At 45.3% G+C, this 16,984-nt stretch overlaps 1 protein-coding gene across 1 annotated transcript in view; it reads left to right on the top strand.

The window, feature by feature from the left end:
* The window catches only part of ATP8A2 (ATPase phospholipid transporting 8A2), a 519,580-nt gene that overhangs the window by 65,649 nt on the left and 436,947 nt on the right, over positions 1–16,984 (top strand). Inside the window, exons 10-12 of the mRNA XM_084845428.1 lie at positions 1,393–1,520; positions 2,008–2,119; positions 5,799–5,964. Of these exons, the coding sequence (XP_084701554.1) occupies positions 1,393–1,520; positions 2,008–2,119; positions 5,799–5,964 (406 nt within the window). The remainder of the gene's footprint in view (positions 1–1,392; positions 1,521–2,007; positions 2,120–5,798; positions 5,965–16,984) is intronic.

Genomic DNA, 16,984 nt, shown 5'->3' with positions numbered 1-16,984 from the left:
TGCATGTTTAGACAGAAAGAAGTCCTACAACTCCCAGAATCCTCCAGCCAGCCATGTTGGCTGGAGAATTCTGGGAGTTGTAGGACTTCTTTCTGTCTAAACATGCATAGGATTGCTCCCTAAAGCATTATAACAAATTAAGGCTCCAACATAGAGAACCTTGTCTTAATAGCAACTGCTAAAATTTTTGCGGGCTGACTGACTGACTTATTTATTTATTTATTTATTTAAAACATTTGTGTCTTCCCCTATATCATTAAAATCTCAGGGCAGTGTACAGATACAATCAAATTCAACAGTATAAAACAGTATGAAACCACCCAATCTTTGAGGAGAAAAGACACATAGAAATCAGAAGAATGCCCCAGGAAAGATAATAATAGTGTTGTACTTAATTCTTTCCAGAAGTCTGTATAAAACAAACAAAACAGCAGATCATGAGCCACTATTTTGACATTGCCATCTCCATGTGGGCATACATGATTTGCTGTTGGGTTCTCTTAAAACGCTCCATGAGTAATGCTGAAGGTAGCCCATGCTATCATGTGCTAGAACAGGGGTAAGCAAGATGGAGCCCGTGGGCACCAGTGCAGCCCTGGACACCTTTCTTGGTGCCTGTCCTGGTGCCCTGCCCCTCCCACTTTTGTTTTAATTAACACTTCCTTACTGGCAGCTGGGACTGCTGTGAAATAGATTTCCATTGGTGCTGAAAACTGGATTCAAGGGAGTTGTTTCTGTGTTGGGCTCAGACCCCACTTCTGCCTTGTACTCAGTCTTTGGGGCAGGTCACATGTCCTTTGCCACATCTCCCATGACATCCATTTTGTGGTGGTGTCCAGTGCAGTTTCTCAAATTACCAAGTGTGCTCACAGCCCAAAAGGTTTGCCTACCCCTGCTATAGAAAAAGCTCTTCTGTATTGTACTAATTTTACACTAATGTGCTTTCGTAGTGCAGCACCACCTATGAGATAATGAAAGAGGTATGGGGAGGCATCCTTGGAGATCCTCTCTAGGGTTGTAGCCACAGGCTTAGGAATATGGGAAGCTGCCAGGTTAGACTACAGGCCACCTAGCCCGATGGGGTCTGAGGCAGAGGTTTTTCCGTTACCTGATCCCTGATCCATTGAATTGGAGATACCAAGGGTTGAACCTGGGACCTTCTCTTTGCAGAGCATGTGTGCCACTTCTGAGCTATGTCCCCTCCTAAGGCATGGCTTACAATAACCTTCTCCAACCCAGTGGCCTCTAGATGTTGGACAACAATTCTATCACCTGAGGATAAGGGGAGTTGTAGTCTGACACATCTGGAGAGTACCAGGTTAGGGACTTAATAGATGAAAGGGTAATACGTAAATAATTTGATGGGTATATCTGTTGCTTGGTTCCTCACAGGGCTTGACTCAGACCGCTGGTCTCCAGTCAAGAGAAGATCTGATGAAAATGTCTGGGAAGATAGAGTGTGAGGGGCCCAACCGTCACCTTTACGACTTCACTGGAAACCTGCGTATAGATGGCCAAAGGTATTCACACGATCTCAAAACGATGATGGTTGTTTCATATGAAAAGCACATGTACTTTAGCTTTATTCTAGAATACGGGGTCTCCCTCCCAAATGGGTTCCCTCCACTGTGTGTAGCGATGCATATGCGGGGGAAGGAGGGTATGTGCTCTGCATGCACAGGAGGATGAGTCCAGAGAGGGTCTGGATCATCCCCCAGGTGTGTCACTTTATGTTAAAAAAAGATTAGTGAAGATGTAGTGAAAGTTAAGCACCTCGGTGCTTAGCATCTAAATTTTAAATTGACAAGGAACTGTCTTTCTTTGTATTATTTGGTAAAGCACCATGTACATGGATGGTGCTATATTAATTCATTCACTGGGAAATTAAGCATCTCCTTTACTGGCTTGATGATTCTCAATTTATTTTAAATGTTGAGAGCACCTTTGTGCTATATCTTGTCTTTGAACTACATTCTTAATTTCCCAACATCTTTTCTTCCTTTTCAGTCCAGTTCCAATTGGACCTGACCAGATCTTACTACGAGGTGCCCAGATAAGGAACACTCAGTGGGTTTTAGGAATAGTTGTCTACACGGGACATGATACGAAACTTATGCAGGTAAAGAGGCTTTTCATACTAAAGAAAGCTTACCTTTGTTCCTTTTGTGAAGTGAAAAGGAGCCCTTCCTGCACTGAGCAGGGGGTTGGACTCGATGGCCTTGTAGGCCCCTTCCAACCCTACTATTCTATGATTCTATGAAGTCCAGCATTTCTTTTCAATCTTTTTTGTGATAATGAAGAATAGTGTTTACAGCTTTTCAGCCAGGGCTGCTGTAGCTGTGATTTTTTGTTTTGTTTTGTTATTAAAAGTATATTTCTGATTTTTCGGGTTTTCTTACAACAAGTTTTAACTACCATTTCCCAATTTCACCTGCAACTCACCCCACTCCCAACTCTGTCTGGTTTTTGCAGTTTCACTTGATCTACATTGCTGGTTACAGTTCAGTTCTTAAGGAAAAAGAAGACGATACACTGAAAAGGGGGAAGGTAAACAGAGGAGGGAAAAGAGAGGAAAGAACAGGAAAAGAAAAAGAAGTGAGGTGGTTGTTCAGTGAGGAAATTTGTAGGAATTAATAGTCGAAGATTTTCACAGTGTGGATATAAACATTATCACTTATAGTTCACGCTGCTGTTAAAAAGACATGCTAGACAGGCCACCATCTGCAAAGCTGGGAACACTAATGCAAAGCAAAAATGAAAAGATCATAGAATCATATCATTGGAATGGCCCTTTTAGTGCATCTGGCCTGTCCCCCTGCTCGATGCAGGAGAACAGTGCAGGGCTATAACATTCCCAACAGATGGTTGCCCAGTCTGCTTGACCTCCAGCATGGGATAACCTACTCACTCCCACCCCCAGGTAATTGTCCATTCCATTGTCAAACTGCTCTTACCATCAGGATGTTGCTCATAATGTTCAACCAAAATCTACCCTCCTGTAACTTAAGCCCATTAGATGGACTGCTGCCTTCTGGGGCAGCAGAGAACAAGACTTTGCGCTCTCCTGTGTGACAGCCGTTCCGTATTTGAAGAGTGCTATCATGTTGCCACTCAGTCTTCTCTTCATTATTCTGTACTACGTTTTGTTTCATCAGCATCTAGTGACCAGGTCATATGGGTACCTATTAACTTAATGGTTGCTGGGAGAGGGAACAGAAATCCTAGCTCCAAATCCCTGCCCCCTAAAGTGGAACACCCAACATTCTTGAGCAAAACTCTGCCTCCAACCAGGAGGACTCCTCACTCAAATAAGCCTCTATAAGTAAGGTTGCCATATTTGTTTTTTCTGGCAGGACTCTTGTGCCGATACTAGTAACACAGTAGCCAGAAATTCAGGAGGTGGGGCTTTTACCAGATGCACTGCTAGGAAAAACTGCACCTGCTGAATTCTGCGAGTCATGTGCAATTAAAGGCAAAGTTGTCCTGCAGAGCAGAAAAAACCCAAACAGATGGCAACCCTGTTTATTAGCAAGAAACATATTTGAACAATGAAATATATGTACTGTTGTTCTGCAAGCACATACTCAGTTTTCTTTTGGGGGAAAATATAATGGACCACCGAGCAGGGCAATCACCATCTCTACCTCTGACAGCTATTTTAGATGGAATAAGGTGCTGCCATTTAACCACTTTTTCTGAAAGGTGCTTAGCATATTTGTGGTGATTCAGGGATCCCAACATATATGGTGAGGGAAAAGTATTATGCTAATAGTATACCCTCACAATGCATATACACGCTTTCCCACACATAGAGTTAGAGTTAGCATGTGCATCCCACTTCTTTCCCTTGTTCTTACACAAATGAAGGGAGCTTTCTTCCATCGGAGGTAAGGCAAGTAGTGACCAGAGAGAGAAAGAGACTTTTCTGCATTGGCACCTTGTTTGTGGAATTCCCTCCACAAAGTGGCCCACCTGGTTGCTATCCTTTCAGCACCAGGCAAAGACATTCTTATTCTCTCCAGCCTTTTGTCATTTTTATCATCTTTTAGCACATTGTTATATTTTATTTGCGTACTTCATATAGCTTTTGTAAAATGGCCCACAAGCTCCACTGAAGGAAGCCATATAAATCTTTTAAATTAAAGAAAATAAATATGACGTGCGATTGCTGTGCCAATAACTCAGTTTTTAGAATTGGTCTCAGTGACATCACAGCACATAGCATTGAGGACATGCTGGAAACTGACACAGGACGAATCTCTTGATGCCATTTGTTGAGATGATGCAGATAAGCCACTGTCTGGCCAAACAAAAAAGTGACATATAACAAGTTTGGCAACAGTTGTGCTGCAGAACAGAATGGGTTGGGCCAAGAACATGAAGGCGTATGATGGGGACTATGTAGCTGAAGCTGGAACTAGATGTTGTGGCAGAGCCTGCCCATACGAGGCTGCTGTCAGAGTCCACAGGACTGCATCTAATTCTTCTCCTCTCCCCTGTAACGCCTAGATCAGGGGTGTGGACCTTCAGACCTGCAGGCCAAATAAGGCCCACCTAGAGTCCTAATTTGATCCTCCAGGGTTCCCCAGAAAGCCATGTGCCCTTCCTGTGGCCCCACCTGTCACATTCTTATGTCCTCTCTGCAATCAACACACTCCGGGAAACACGGCTTCAGGCTAACTCTACTTTATTAGTTAATGACTAGCTTCTTTACAAATGCAGATTCTAGGAAATTCTCAGACTGCATAGAACCAGCTAATTCACATATCTACGAACAGCAAGTGAAAGTTAGAGAAGTTGCCTGCTGTCTGGGCAAGAACTTCTTGGCCAGACTAGCTTCGCAGGGATGCCCCTCCTTTAGGGTGGCTCCCTCCTACGTTGGCTTCCGTGAGTGGCCGACCTGGCAGAGTGTCTGAGCCCTGCCCCTAACTTTTCCTGCTTTGCTCTGTGACGGACCCTAGTGTCCCTCAGGTCATGCCCCTTGCCCTCCTCCTCCTCTCCCTCCAAAACTTGAGTTCTCATGATGGAGGAAAGGGGGGGGGGCGTTCAGGCTGGGCCATCTGTGTGTCAAGCTCTTGGGAAGAAAGTCTCATCATATCTAGGCTCACTAGGGAAGCTGTTCCCATTCTGATTCCGAATCTGAGCTGCCAGACATCTCCACACGTTCACCTTCTTTCCCCCGACCACCCATCATTTGGGAGTTTCTCAGCTTTTGCATGTTTTTCCCCTGATTCTGAAAGGTTCAGATGCCTCTCCTGGGGCTTAGTTACTGACAGTATGAGCTGTAAGCTCAAATGTGCTGGCATTTTGGGGATGTTGGCCCTGCCCCATTTGCCTTTGGCCCCATCTACCACCAGAGTGCGGCCCCCGAGAGCCTCTCCGACACTGAAGTGAGCCCTCAGGCTGAAGAAGGTTCAACAGCCCTGGTCTAGGCTCTAGTGCAGCCTCCACCCTGATGTCCTTCAGATGTGTTGGACTGCAACCCCCAGGATTCCCAGTCAGCATGGCCAGTGATGAGAGTTTCAGACCGACACATATGGAGGGCACCAGGTTGGGGAAGGGTGCTCTAGCAGTACAAAACATGCACCATGATGGTAAGGAAGCTTGCAACATCCTGATGTCACATCCCACCTTTTGGATTGCTGGGCATCATCGGGAGGGAGCAGGCAATGTGGAGCAGCTGCTTTTCACAGCAGACATGGGTCCGCTGTAACACCTAGCTCCATCTGAAGGCACCTTGTTATGACCCTCATTAGTAGCTCAACTAATGATTCACTTCTGTGGCTGTTCCTTTCCAGAATTCAACCAAAGCTCCCCTGAAGAGATCAAATGTGGAAAAAGTGACCAATATGCAGATTCTCATTTTGTTTTGCATCCTCCTCGTCATGGCTCTAGTGAGTTCTGTGGGTGCCTTACTATGGAACAGAACACATGGAAAAGTCATTTGGTACTTCGGCTCAAACGGTAAGATGTATAGACATATATGCTGATATTCTAGGATTGAAAGCACTGAAAGTTTAAGGGAACAGCTCAGACTGTTCCCTTAAACTTTTCATTTAAGGGAATTCATTCAGGCACCCCCCGCCCCCCGCAAACCCCATGGAATGTGTAACTTAAGGCATCCACCTTAACTCCCACACTATTATTAACATTATCACTTATTACATTTCTATACTGCCCCATAGCTGAAGCTCTCTGGGCAGTTTACAAAAGTTAAAAACCATTAAAGATGCGGTATACAAAGTTTAAAAATCCATTTACATAAAAACACAACAGACGATACACAGAGACAGCATATGCCTAAGAACTTTAAGCCATCAATCATATGTGAGCAGTAAATTTGTTGTATGGTAGCCTCATCCAACTTGGTGCCTTCCATATGTGTGGGGGCACAAGTCCCATCATCCCCATCCAACATGGCCACACTGACTGGGATGATGAGAGTTGTAGTCCAACCCATATGGAGGTTGGTGTAGGTTGTGCTATAGTCTCGTCTACTGCCTTTGCTTCCAATTTAGTTTACCATGAAGCCTCACTTTCCCTTGGTCTTTCAATCCCCTAGAAGCAGCTGTGGTTGTGCCAAGGAGAAGCAATGGACTGCATTGTCTCAGCTGCTTATAGAGATCATATTGCAATGTTATGTATGCAGCAAGGGCAGGGTTGTGTTTAACTTCCTTTTGGTGCTGTTTATCTTCCCGTATCTGATTTAGCTGGAACCTGCGTGGGAAAGGCTTGAAAGACAATAGGTGCTGCTGGACAAAAATAGGCAAGGATATGTGGTCTCACTGGGAATAATCCAGAAATCTCTAGGTCCAGCAACGTGGCACCATTCCAGGTTTCGGTTGATGGAGATGGGGGAGAGGAGATCTCAGTGCTGGGGATAGGATTATTGGGAAATTTATCGGTGCAAATCAGTGGGGTCACTGAAATTATTATAAGGGTATAATCAGGGGTGTAATCAGAGGCAGGGGTATACACAGTTTTGTGTATAAAAAAACAGTGCATGGGCAGAGGGTGTCAAAGGCTGAGTCTTCCCAGGGTGTCTGTGGTCAAAGAAAGTAGCTGATCTGCAAGTGAAAAGGCTTTTTCTGGGCCAGTGGATCTGTTCAACAGTGGTTTACATTGCAGAGCTCCTTATCCAACTAGCAGCTTAATGCTAGAGAGCCTGTTCAGGCTATCCTGATGCACAAAATACGCTACCTAAAAATCTCTTGCTAAAAGTGCTATGGCCAAAATAGACGTTGTTGCGATTCCGGCACTGGCCAGCGATATGGAAACTGAGAGGCTTTCCCAGTCCCGCCCTAGGGAGGGTCTTCCTGCAGTTGCTTCTTGTGATCTGAAGGACTGCCTCACTTCCTGGACTTGTTGCGCCCCCTTGGCCCTGCATCAGGTCCTTGCATCAGACAGCTCTGCCTCCTCTCCGCCCTGGAGTTTCTGTGTTCCCACCTCTGGGGAAGTTGTGGATGGCCCTGCCTCCAGCTGATTCCCTTGTGCCTGGTTGGGCCCCTTGCTGTCTCCCTGAATCTCTGTCTTCTCCCTCGACTCTTTGTAGTCCTCCATTCAGTGTCAGTTCCCATGGTCTCTGTAGAGGTACTGGGCTCAGTCCTGACAGAGGGGCCCGCAGGGCTGCCCACTGCCATCGCTGCATACTTCCATCATACTGTCCTCCGTACCCATGAATACCTGGTGGGTGTTTGTCAGAAATGCATGGAGAATCCCTACACATGAAGAGCAGGGCCAGCGTCAAGGGTGAGCATGGCTGGGCAGGTGCCGAGGGCCCACACCCCAGCATGGGCCCACTGACAAGATCCCCCTGGACTTGCTCCTTCTCTTCCCCATTGCAACCTGCTTGGTCACCTGCCTCTTGCTCTGGCCCAGACAACAGTGGTGGTGAGAAGGAGCAGCAGGAGATGCCACGGCCTACTTGCTTTCCGGCTGTCTGCCTGTCAGGAAAGCAAGTGGTAGCAATAAGGAGCAAGAAGGTGAGGAGCAATAGCAGCTGGTGACAATGGCGGTGAGAAGGTCACTGGAGGAGGGGACCACTGAGGGGGTCTTGCCCAAGGGCCTGCAAAAACCTGGAGCCAGCACCGGTATGCAGCGGCCTCTAACCAACCAAGGCCTCTCCTCTGTGTGAGCATCTGTGTGAGTACATGCCCTTCCAATGAACGTCAAAAGGATAGTCATAGGGGAGTGGGTGGTCGTGCTCAGTGACGGCGGTGAACAGGATCAGCCTGCATAGCCCCATGACTAGGGATGCTGGAGAAGTTCAAGGTGGACTAAAATGGGTTTGTAGTTCTAAGAATCTGACCTGAGGAATCTGCTGCAGACCGACCTCCTCAGGCCACGCGGAGTCCGTGGACTTTCGGATCTTTTTTTTTTTTTTTTTTTACTTTCCTGAAATTTAGGCAAATTTATTTGTGGGAAAATACGCACGTTTCTGATGAGACTGGTAAATATACGCAGGGGAAAGTTGAATGGAATGCGGGACAATGCACTAAGTGTTACGTACTAACATAAACTACGTAAATTGTTGCAAACCCTCTTAAGGAATTATTTGTGTATTTTTCCGCATAACAAAAAAAAAATTGAATCTGTCTGTGAACGGACGCCAGAACAAATTACACCGTACAATCCATGAAACACACATGGGATGGATTTCACAAAATCCAGGCATCCCTACCCGTGACCCCCTTGATTTGTCCATGGAGAAGGGTCCCGTGAACTTCCCCTTTCAAGGTCACTTTGCATAAAAAGCAACGAATCTCCAGAGGATTCATTGTGGCTACTCCTTCATACTGCAGAACCACTAGAAACCACCAGCAGCTGGTGAGGTGAGGCCGAAAGCAAGAAACAGCCATTGCTGCCGAATGCTCTGGCTATTGGGAAGTACAGAAATGTAATCAATCAATCAGTCAATGACTGAGAGGGAGGGGATGCCGTGCCTTTACCAGTAGGTGCCTGTGGGAGGCAGCCAAGGTAGCCAACTACTCATGCCGCTCTGTTGAAATGTGCCTTTGATAAGTAGCCACAAGCAACCCATGTGGCCAGGAACCAGGGGAGGTAGGTGGCTCCAATTTCAGTAGGGCTGTGACTCCGTTCTGGGTTTCAGTCAGAACCAGCCAGAACTCTAAAGGAGCTATCCAAGGGGCTGAACCTATTTTGGGGATGGGGTTCAGCACTTTGGATGGTTCCTTTAGAGTTCTGGCTGGCTCTGAGTGAAACCCGGAAGGGATGCTCAGCCCCACTGAAATTGGAGCCACCAGCCACCACTGCCAGGAACCAATGATGCCACTGGCCCGTACTGGTACTAGTGTCCCTTCACCAGCAGTGCACCTTTCTCATGCTGCCTGAGATGCCCTGGCTGCCTGAAACGGGCATCTGCTGGCCAAGGCATGGGGCTCTCCCCTCCTGGATCTCCGCTCAGCGTTGGCCATTTGCTGCTTTCCACACTAGCTCACTGTCTATTGCTGCTGCTGCTAAAGACAGAGCCTCTGTGGAGGAGCGGGGAGGAAGGGTGTGTGTGGGGAGCTCCGCCCGCCCCATCTTCCCTTAGTGCGCCCATGAGCTTTCGGCAACGGAGCAAAGGGCAAATAACCGGCTTGCTGACCTTACCGGTTGTATTCCATGGTGAGCTGAAAGCTGTGTGGCAGCGGGTTCCTAAATCACGTTCTGGATGCTATCTCGTGATGCAGGCGCTATAAAGACAACAACAGCCAGACACCTAGCGATAAGTGAATGCCTTGTAGATAGTGTGACAAAAGCCTCACTGTTCATGGTAGCCATTCTGAAGTGTTTTCTCAGCTGTCACCTGTTGATTCAGATGCATTGTGCTTTTGGGGGCGGGGGTGCTGAAAAAGCTCTAATCTCTTTGGGGGAGCGGCAGCAGCGCTCCTAGGAGACGTGCATGGCTCTAGAGTAGCCTTCCCCAACCTGGCACCCTCCAGCTGTTTTGAACTACAAATACCATCATCCCTGATACCAAGCCATCTGGAGGACATCAGCCTGGGGAAAGCTGCATAGAGGCTTTCCTCATCTGGCTAGTTTTGACATGGCTTCTGGATATAATGCTCTTTGAGTCCTGTTGGTGCCCGGCTGCTCTTTTTTTTTTTTCTACCTTAAAAATAGATCTGCCAAAATTAGGGGTGGGGAGGGGGTGAGAAAAGTAGCAAGATGATACATTTCTGAAGTATAGGATGTGGTGATGTTTAGAGGAGGCAGCAATGAAGGGTGTGGCGAGGAGAACACATGGAAGCCATTCGTGGATGGAGCTCTGGGTTCTCAATCCCATGTTTGCTTTATAACAATAATGTGGAAGCCGCATTTGGAGGGCAGAATCAGTAATGGGAGGAAGGTCCTTAACCCTTTCCTTTCTGGCCAGTTCTCTCCTGCAACTCATGATAAGAACCCCACTGGGTCAGACCAAAGGCCTGTTTAGTCCAGCTTCCCATTGCAGATGTAAAGCCCACAAGGAGGAGATGAGTGCAATAATGATGGGAGAACCAGGGGTGCTCGAACTCACTGAAATTCTCCATATTTTACTTCAAAACTTGGTTCAGCTTGCTCCCATTCTTGTTTGCAATCTGTTTTTTCAGTTCCTTTGAACCAGAAAAGTACACATTTTTCAAAAGTGCATACTTCCCCCCATTGACAAAAGCATGCAAATGCACACATTAAGAAATGCACAACTTTAAAAGCACACAACTTAAATTTTTAAAGTTGTGCATTTTTAAAGTGTGCACATTTCCCCATTCAAGCATGAACATGACAATATTTAAAAATGCACTACTTCAAAATGTATGTATTTAAAATGCACGAATTTAAAAATCCACAAAATCCATAAGTTGTGCATTTTTAAAAGTGTACATTTTACAGCCTTGGCCACAAGTTCAGGAATTTATAAACATGTTTGGAGAATATGCGGTCCTGTTTACATTTGTCTTCGGGGATGTGATCGGAGCATTTTTGAGTGATTTGCAAACCGAAAATAAATTCTCATTCATCTCTGGAGTGCAATTGCACTCTCCAGCTGTTGTTCCCCACCAACTGGTATGCAGAGGCATATTGCCTCTGGTCCTGGAGGAAGCATAACGATCATAACTGGTATCTCTTGAGAGCCTCAACCTCTCTGGATTTGCCTAATCCCTTTTTATAGTTGGTGGCCATTACCACCTGGTGAATTCCATAACTTAACCAGAAGTACTTTGAAGAAGTACATCCTTTTGTATTTCCTGAATCTCCCACCGTTCAGCTTCATGGACCTGGGTCCTAGTCTTATGAGAGAGGGAGAAAAACTGCTCTCTGTCCACTTCACACTATGCATGATTTTACATACCTCTTTCATTTCCCTGCTTACTTATGATTTTCCTAAACTTAATAACTCCAAAACATTATAACCTCTCTGCCTGTTCCCTATTCCACCTGCCCCCTTGCCACCTCTGATACTGGAAATAAGCCTTCTAATTGAAAAGAAGTCCTGCAAGGAAGGGTTGGGAGGGGAATTGTAGATGTAGGATGGGAGTGGCGGCCATGTATTCTACTTTACACAGGTCAGTCTTCTGTTTGAAGGCACCCTCTGTTTGAAGGGCTGTCGAGTTCAGTTTAAAGATAAAGAATTGTAAGCAGGGAGAGCAGGGGCCTTGAAGTCACCCATCAACAGTGAGCACCTGGGCAGCAGACTGAGCATGCACACAGCTCACCTGGTCACAGTTTCCCCCACAATGGTGAAACATATTGTATTGCTATTTAAATTATTGTACATATTTCAAAATTTGCATCTAGACATATACATTAGCATATGCAAATTTTATGCAAATCTATTATTTTTTTCTTGGTGATGCATTTCCTCTTTGTTGGCAATATGCAAGTATCACTCCCCATCATGGATCACTGCCTTGTTGTGGCGAAGGGGCTTGCGTAACTCAGTGAAGCCATAAGCTATGCCGTGCAGGGCCACCCAAGACGGACAGGTCATGGCGGAGAGTTCTGACAAAATCTGGTGCACTGGAGAAGGAAATAGCAACGCACTCCAGTATTCTTGCCAAGAAAGCCCCATGGAACATATCACACAGAAGAACTATACAGGAAAGATCTTAATGTCCCTGATAGCCATGATAGTGCGGTTACTGAACTTGAGCCGGATATCCTAGAGAGTGAAGTCAAGTGGGCCTTAGGAAGCATTCCTAACAACAAAGCTAGCGGAGATGACAGTATTCCAGCTGAGCTATTTAAAATCCTAAAAGATGATGCTGTTAAAGTGCTGCACTCAATATGCCAACAAATTTGGAACACTCAACAGTGGCCACAAGACTGGAAAAGGTCAGTTTACATTCCAATTCCAAAGAAGGGCAATGGCAAAGAGTGTTCAAACTACCGCACAATTGCGCTCATTTCACATGCCTGCAAGGTGATGCTCAAAATCCTACAAGCTAGGCTTCAGCAGTATGTGAACTGAGAACTACCAGAAGTACAAACGGGGTTTCGAAGAGGCAGAGGAACTAGAGATCAAATCACCAACATTCGCTGGATCATGGAGAAAGCAAGAGAATTCCAGAAAAATGTCTATTTCTGCTTCATTGACTATGCTAAAGCCTTTGTGTGGATCACAACAAACTGTGGTGAATTCTTAAAGAGATGGGAGTACCAGCCCACCTTACCTGTCTCCTGAGAAACCTGTATGAGGGTCAAGAAGCAACAGTCAGAACCGGACATGGAACAACCGATTGGTTCAAAATTGGGAAAGGGGTACGACAAGGCTGCATATTGTCGCCCTGCTTATTTAACTTATATGCAGAGTACATTATGAGAAACGCCGGGTTGGATGAATCAGAGGTCGGAATTAAGATTGCTGGGAGAATTATCAACAACCTCAAATACGCAGATGATACCACCCTAATGGGAGAAAGTGAAGAGCAGCTAAAGAGCCTCTTGTTGAGGGTGAAAGTGGAGAGTGCAAAAGCTGGTTTGAAACTCAACATTAAAAAAACGAAGATCATGGCATCTGGCCCCATCACTTCCTGGCATATAGAAGGGGAAGAAATGGAAGCAGTGACAGATGTTATTTTCTTGGGCTCCAAGATCACTGCAGACGGTGAGTGTAGCCATGAAATTAAAAGACGCTTGCTCCTTGGGAGGAAAGCTATGGCAAACCTAGACAGCATAGTAAGAAGCAGAGACATCACCTTGCCAACAAAGATTCGTATAATCAAAGCTATGGTTTTCCCAGTAGCACCGTATGGCTGTGAGAGCTGGACTACAAGGAAGGCTGAGCGCCGAAGAATTGATGCTTTCGAACTGTGGTGCTGGAGAAGACTCTTACAAGTCCCCTGGATTGCAAGAAGGTCAAATCAGTCAATCCTAAAGGAAATCAACCCTGAGTGCTCATTGGAAGGACAGATACTGAAGCTGAAGCTCCAATATTGTGGCCACCTAATGCGAAGAGAAAAGTCACTAGAAAAGACCCTGATGCTGGGAAGGATTGAAGGCAAAAGGAGAAGGGACGGCAGGGGATGAGATGGCTAGATAGCATCACTGATGCAATAAATATGAACTTGAGCATACTCTGGGAGAGAGCGCAGGACTGGAAGGCCTGGCGTGCTATGGTCCATGGGGTCACGAAGAGTCGGACACGACTTAACGACTGAACAACAACACAGTAGCCACCCAAGGAACAAGGGTTAAGCACCTCGAATTTATTTGCCTTGAAAATGACCACACTCACCTTCATTGATGTGAACCCGCAAAAGACACGTGACAAACATGTGTTTGCTGAGATAAGATGGAGTCCCAGCCTTTAATTGCCTAGCGTTGGTGGAGGTTGTAATCTGTAATTTCTCATATTGCCACTGATCTCCTCTGAGATTCATTTGTGGAAAAAACAGGGATAACAATGTTTTGGGCCCTGTTTACACAATGTTTTAGATGGCATCTGCTTCTTTGTGTTTTGTCAGTGTGAACAAGGGTGGATCTAAGGAAGCAGTGAATCAGAAGTAAGGGAAAACAGCCAGGGGCTCTTTTCCTGTCTTAGCTGTCATCATGGGTTAACTGAATATTTCATTAAAAAACCCACAGAGAGTCTGATGGCACCTTAAAAACTAACACATTTATAGTGGCAGAAGGTTTTGTGGACTACAGTCCAGAGGTGTGTGTATGTATGTATGTATATATATATATATATATATATACACACACACACACACACACACACACACATATCATGGTGGGGTGGGTGGAATTCTAAACAGTGAGGTCAGAGGGAAATGAAACGCAGACAGTAGCGACAGTGATAATGATCTTATTAACAGTGGCCATTCACAAAACAGTTGTTAGGTGACAGCATAGACATCCTTGCTTTGGTGGGCTTATTTAACATATGTAGTGTGATTTTAAAAAACACACACAACCCTTTGTCCCTGTTCAAGCCACAGGAGATACACTTAAATCTCTTGATGAATAGTAGTTCAGCTGTTTTTTGTTGCAATCTGTCTTTGAAGTTCCTTTGCTCTGGGAATGTCTACTTTAAGGCCCATAACAGAGTGTCCTGCGAGGTTGAAATGTTCCCCCACTGTACTTTCTGCATTTCATTCCCCTCTGACCTCACTGTGTACAGTTCCCCCTACCAACCGTGTGTCAAATGCCATGTGGATTCATGCATCTAGTGAAGTGGACTGTTGTCTAGATGATGTCTGGGGGCCATAGGATTGCTCCCTGCATCTGTCAGACACAAGAGATATGGATGTCTGGCTCCATTCCTGACTGTTTATAAATGGGCTTTACAAACCTGGATGTTCCAATCTGGTTTTAAATGAATAGATGCCCAGTTTTATTTTATAAATTGGAATTTACTGTTGTTTTAAACGTTTTATGCTGCTGTTTTAGTTAATTGCATTCTATATTTTATTGTTTTAACATTTAACCTTGTAAACCACCTCGAGGGGGCTTTGTCTTGAAAGGTGGTACAAAAATATTTTAAATAATGAAATACCCATTTATTTATTTATTTATTTATTTATTTATAAAATTTATAAATTGCCCTTCATCCACAAGGGATTCCAGGGAGGTGTACACAACATGAAAAACAAACAAATCCAATATAAAAACCATACACTTACACACATTAAATGACAAATTAGATCAGCAAGCCTTCAGCCAGCAAGCTGAACAAAAACACAGCAATCAATTCAGTTTAAAAATTTACATTTATATTTTTAACTGTAACCAAATAAATACATTATCTTTAGCCAACTAAGAATATCGAGCCTTTTGAGAAATGTAAATCAGAACCCAAATTTCAAGATATCAGGAGGGCTTATAATCTGCCTCCTGAATCCTTTCTCCTACTTTTGCTTCATCTGGAAATCTCATATTAATATGTACCTTCATTTCACTATGTGCAGGTTATCAAAATGCAGAGGAGTGCTAGTCCATTGCAGCAAAAACAACCTAGAGTCTTATGTCACCTTAAAGACTAACAAATTTAGGGTGCAATCCTATGCATCTTTAGACAGAAAGAAGTCCTACAATTCCCATCATTTCACAGCCAGCCATGGACTTTTTTCTGTCTAAACATGCTTAGGATTGCGCCCTTATTCTGGCTTAAGGTGCTACAGGATTCTTTGTTGTTATCAGTATGGTAACTTTGAATGACAGCTGATCTTTGATATGCAAAAGGTTAGTCTTAGAGTTAGAAAATGTCTTATATGGGTTGAAAGCCCAATTTGATTCATGCATTGTTCTATTTTGCTCTGATGAGGATTCAGTACCTCCACTGCTATCACGGTACCAGAATTTGCTTGAAAAGCAAAGCCTGAGTACCAGTTTGGGATTTGACAAAAGAACATTAATATTCCTTAATGATCCAGGGTGTCCAGGATATGTCTCTTTATAGGAGCTGATTATTAGAAGATGGGTTCTTCGACAGAGTGATCTCTTTGGAATGAAAAAGCCATTAGTGTGTGTGTGTGTGGTAACAAAAGTACCAGTTCTGGTGTGACACAGGGAAAGACTCACACAAAGGAGGAGCTCAGCTGTGCGCTGGTGGCACCTGGTATTTTGCAAGGTCCCCTCTTTGGTTGTCTGATGTAGAGGGCTGTTGATCCGCTGCCTGGCAGGTGTGAACATGCTGCCACTTGGGCAAGTTTCAGAGCAGGGTTGACGTCAAAAGTAGGCATGATTGGGCACCGGCCGAGGGCCCACACCCTCATCAGGAGCCCACTGACAAGAGCCCCCTGCACTTGCTGCCCTGCTTCGCCATTACAACCTGCTTGTTCACCTGCGTTTTGCTGTGGCCCAGGCAATGGTGGTGGGGGGAAGGAGGAGCAGCAGATGATGCTGCCCACTTGTTTACTGGCTCTCTGCCCATCAAGCAAGCAAGGGGTAGCAATGATAAGGAAGAAGATGAGGAGCAATCGCAGCTGGTGACACTGGCAGTAAGAAGGTAGACTCACCGAGGGAGGGGACCCATTGAGGGTGTCTTGCCCAAGGGCCTGCAAAAACCTGGAGCTCATAGTGTTTCAGAGGTTCAGAGGAAGGCAATGAAAATGGTCAGCAGTATGGAAAGCAAGCGTGATGAGGAAAGGTTGAAGGAACTAGGTATGCTTAGCCTGGAGAAGAGAAAACTGAGGAGTGTGTGATAGCATAGCATTCTTCAAACACCTGAAGGGTTGTCCCATAGCTGTGGGCAAAGGCTTTGTCTCCGTTGTCCCAGAGGGCAGGACTAGTCTATTGGGCTTCAGCTACAGGGAGGTAGATTTTGTTTGAACATGATGAGAAGCTTCTTGACATAGAGAAGTTAAACAGTGGAACCAATTATCTAGATGGGTGGTGGATTCTCCCTCACTGGAGGCCTTCAAGGAGAGGTTGGACAGCCATCTGTTGGGGATCTTCTAGCTCTGAATATCTGGTATCAAGCAAGTGGTTTGAGTAGATGGCTTACATGGCCCCCTCCATCTCTATGATTCTATAAGTGGGAAGTGGGTAACGTATGTTC

This window comes from Heloderma suspectum, chromosome 3 (genome assembly GCF_057233095.1).
Source record: "Heloderma suspectum isolate Gila_16-S chromosome 3, 16-S_ref, whole genome shotgun sequence".
In the NCBI taxonomy this organism is placed as follows: Eukaryota; Metazoa; Chordata; class Lepidosauria; order Squamata; family Helodermatidae; genus Heloderma; species Heloderma suspectum.
This window is presented reverse-complemented; position numbering and strand designations above follow the sequence as displayed.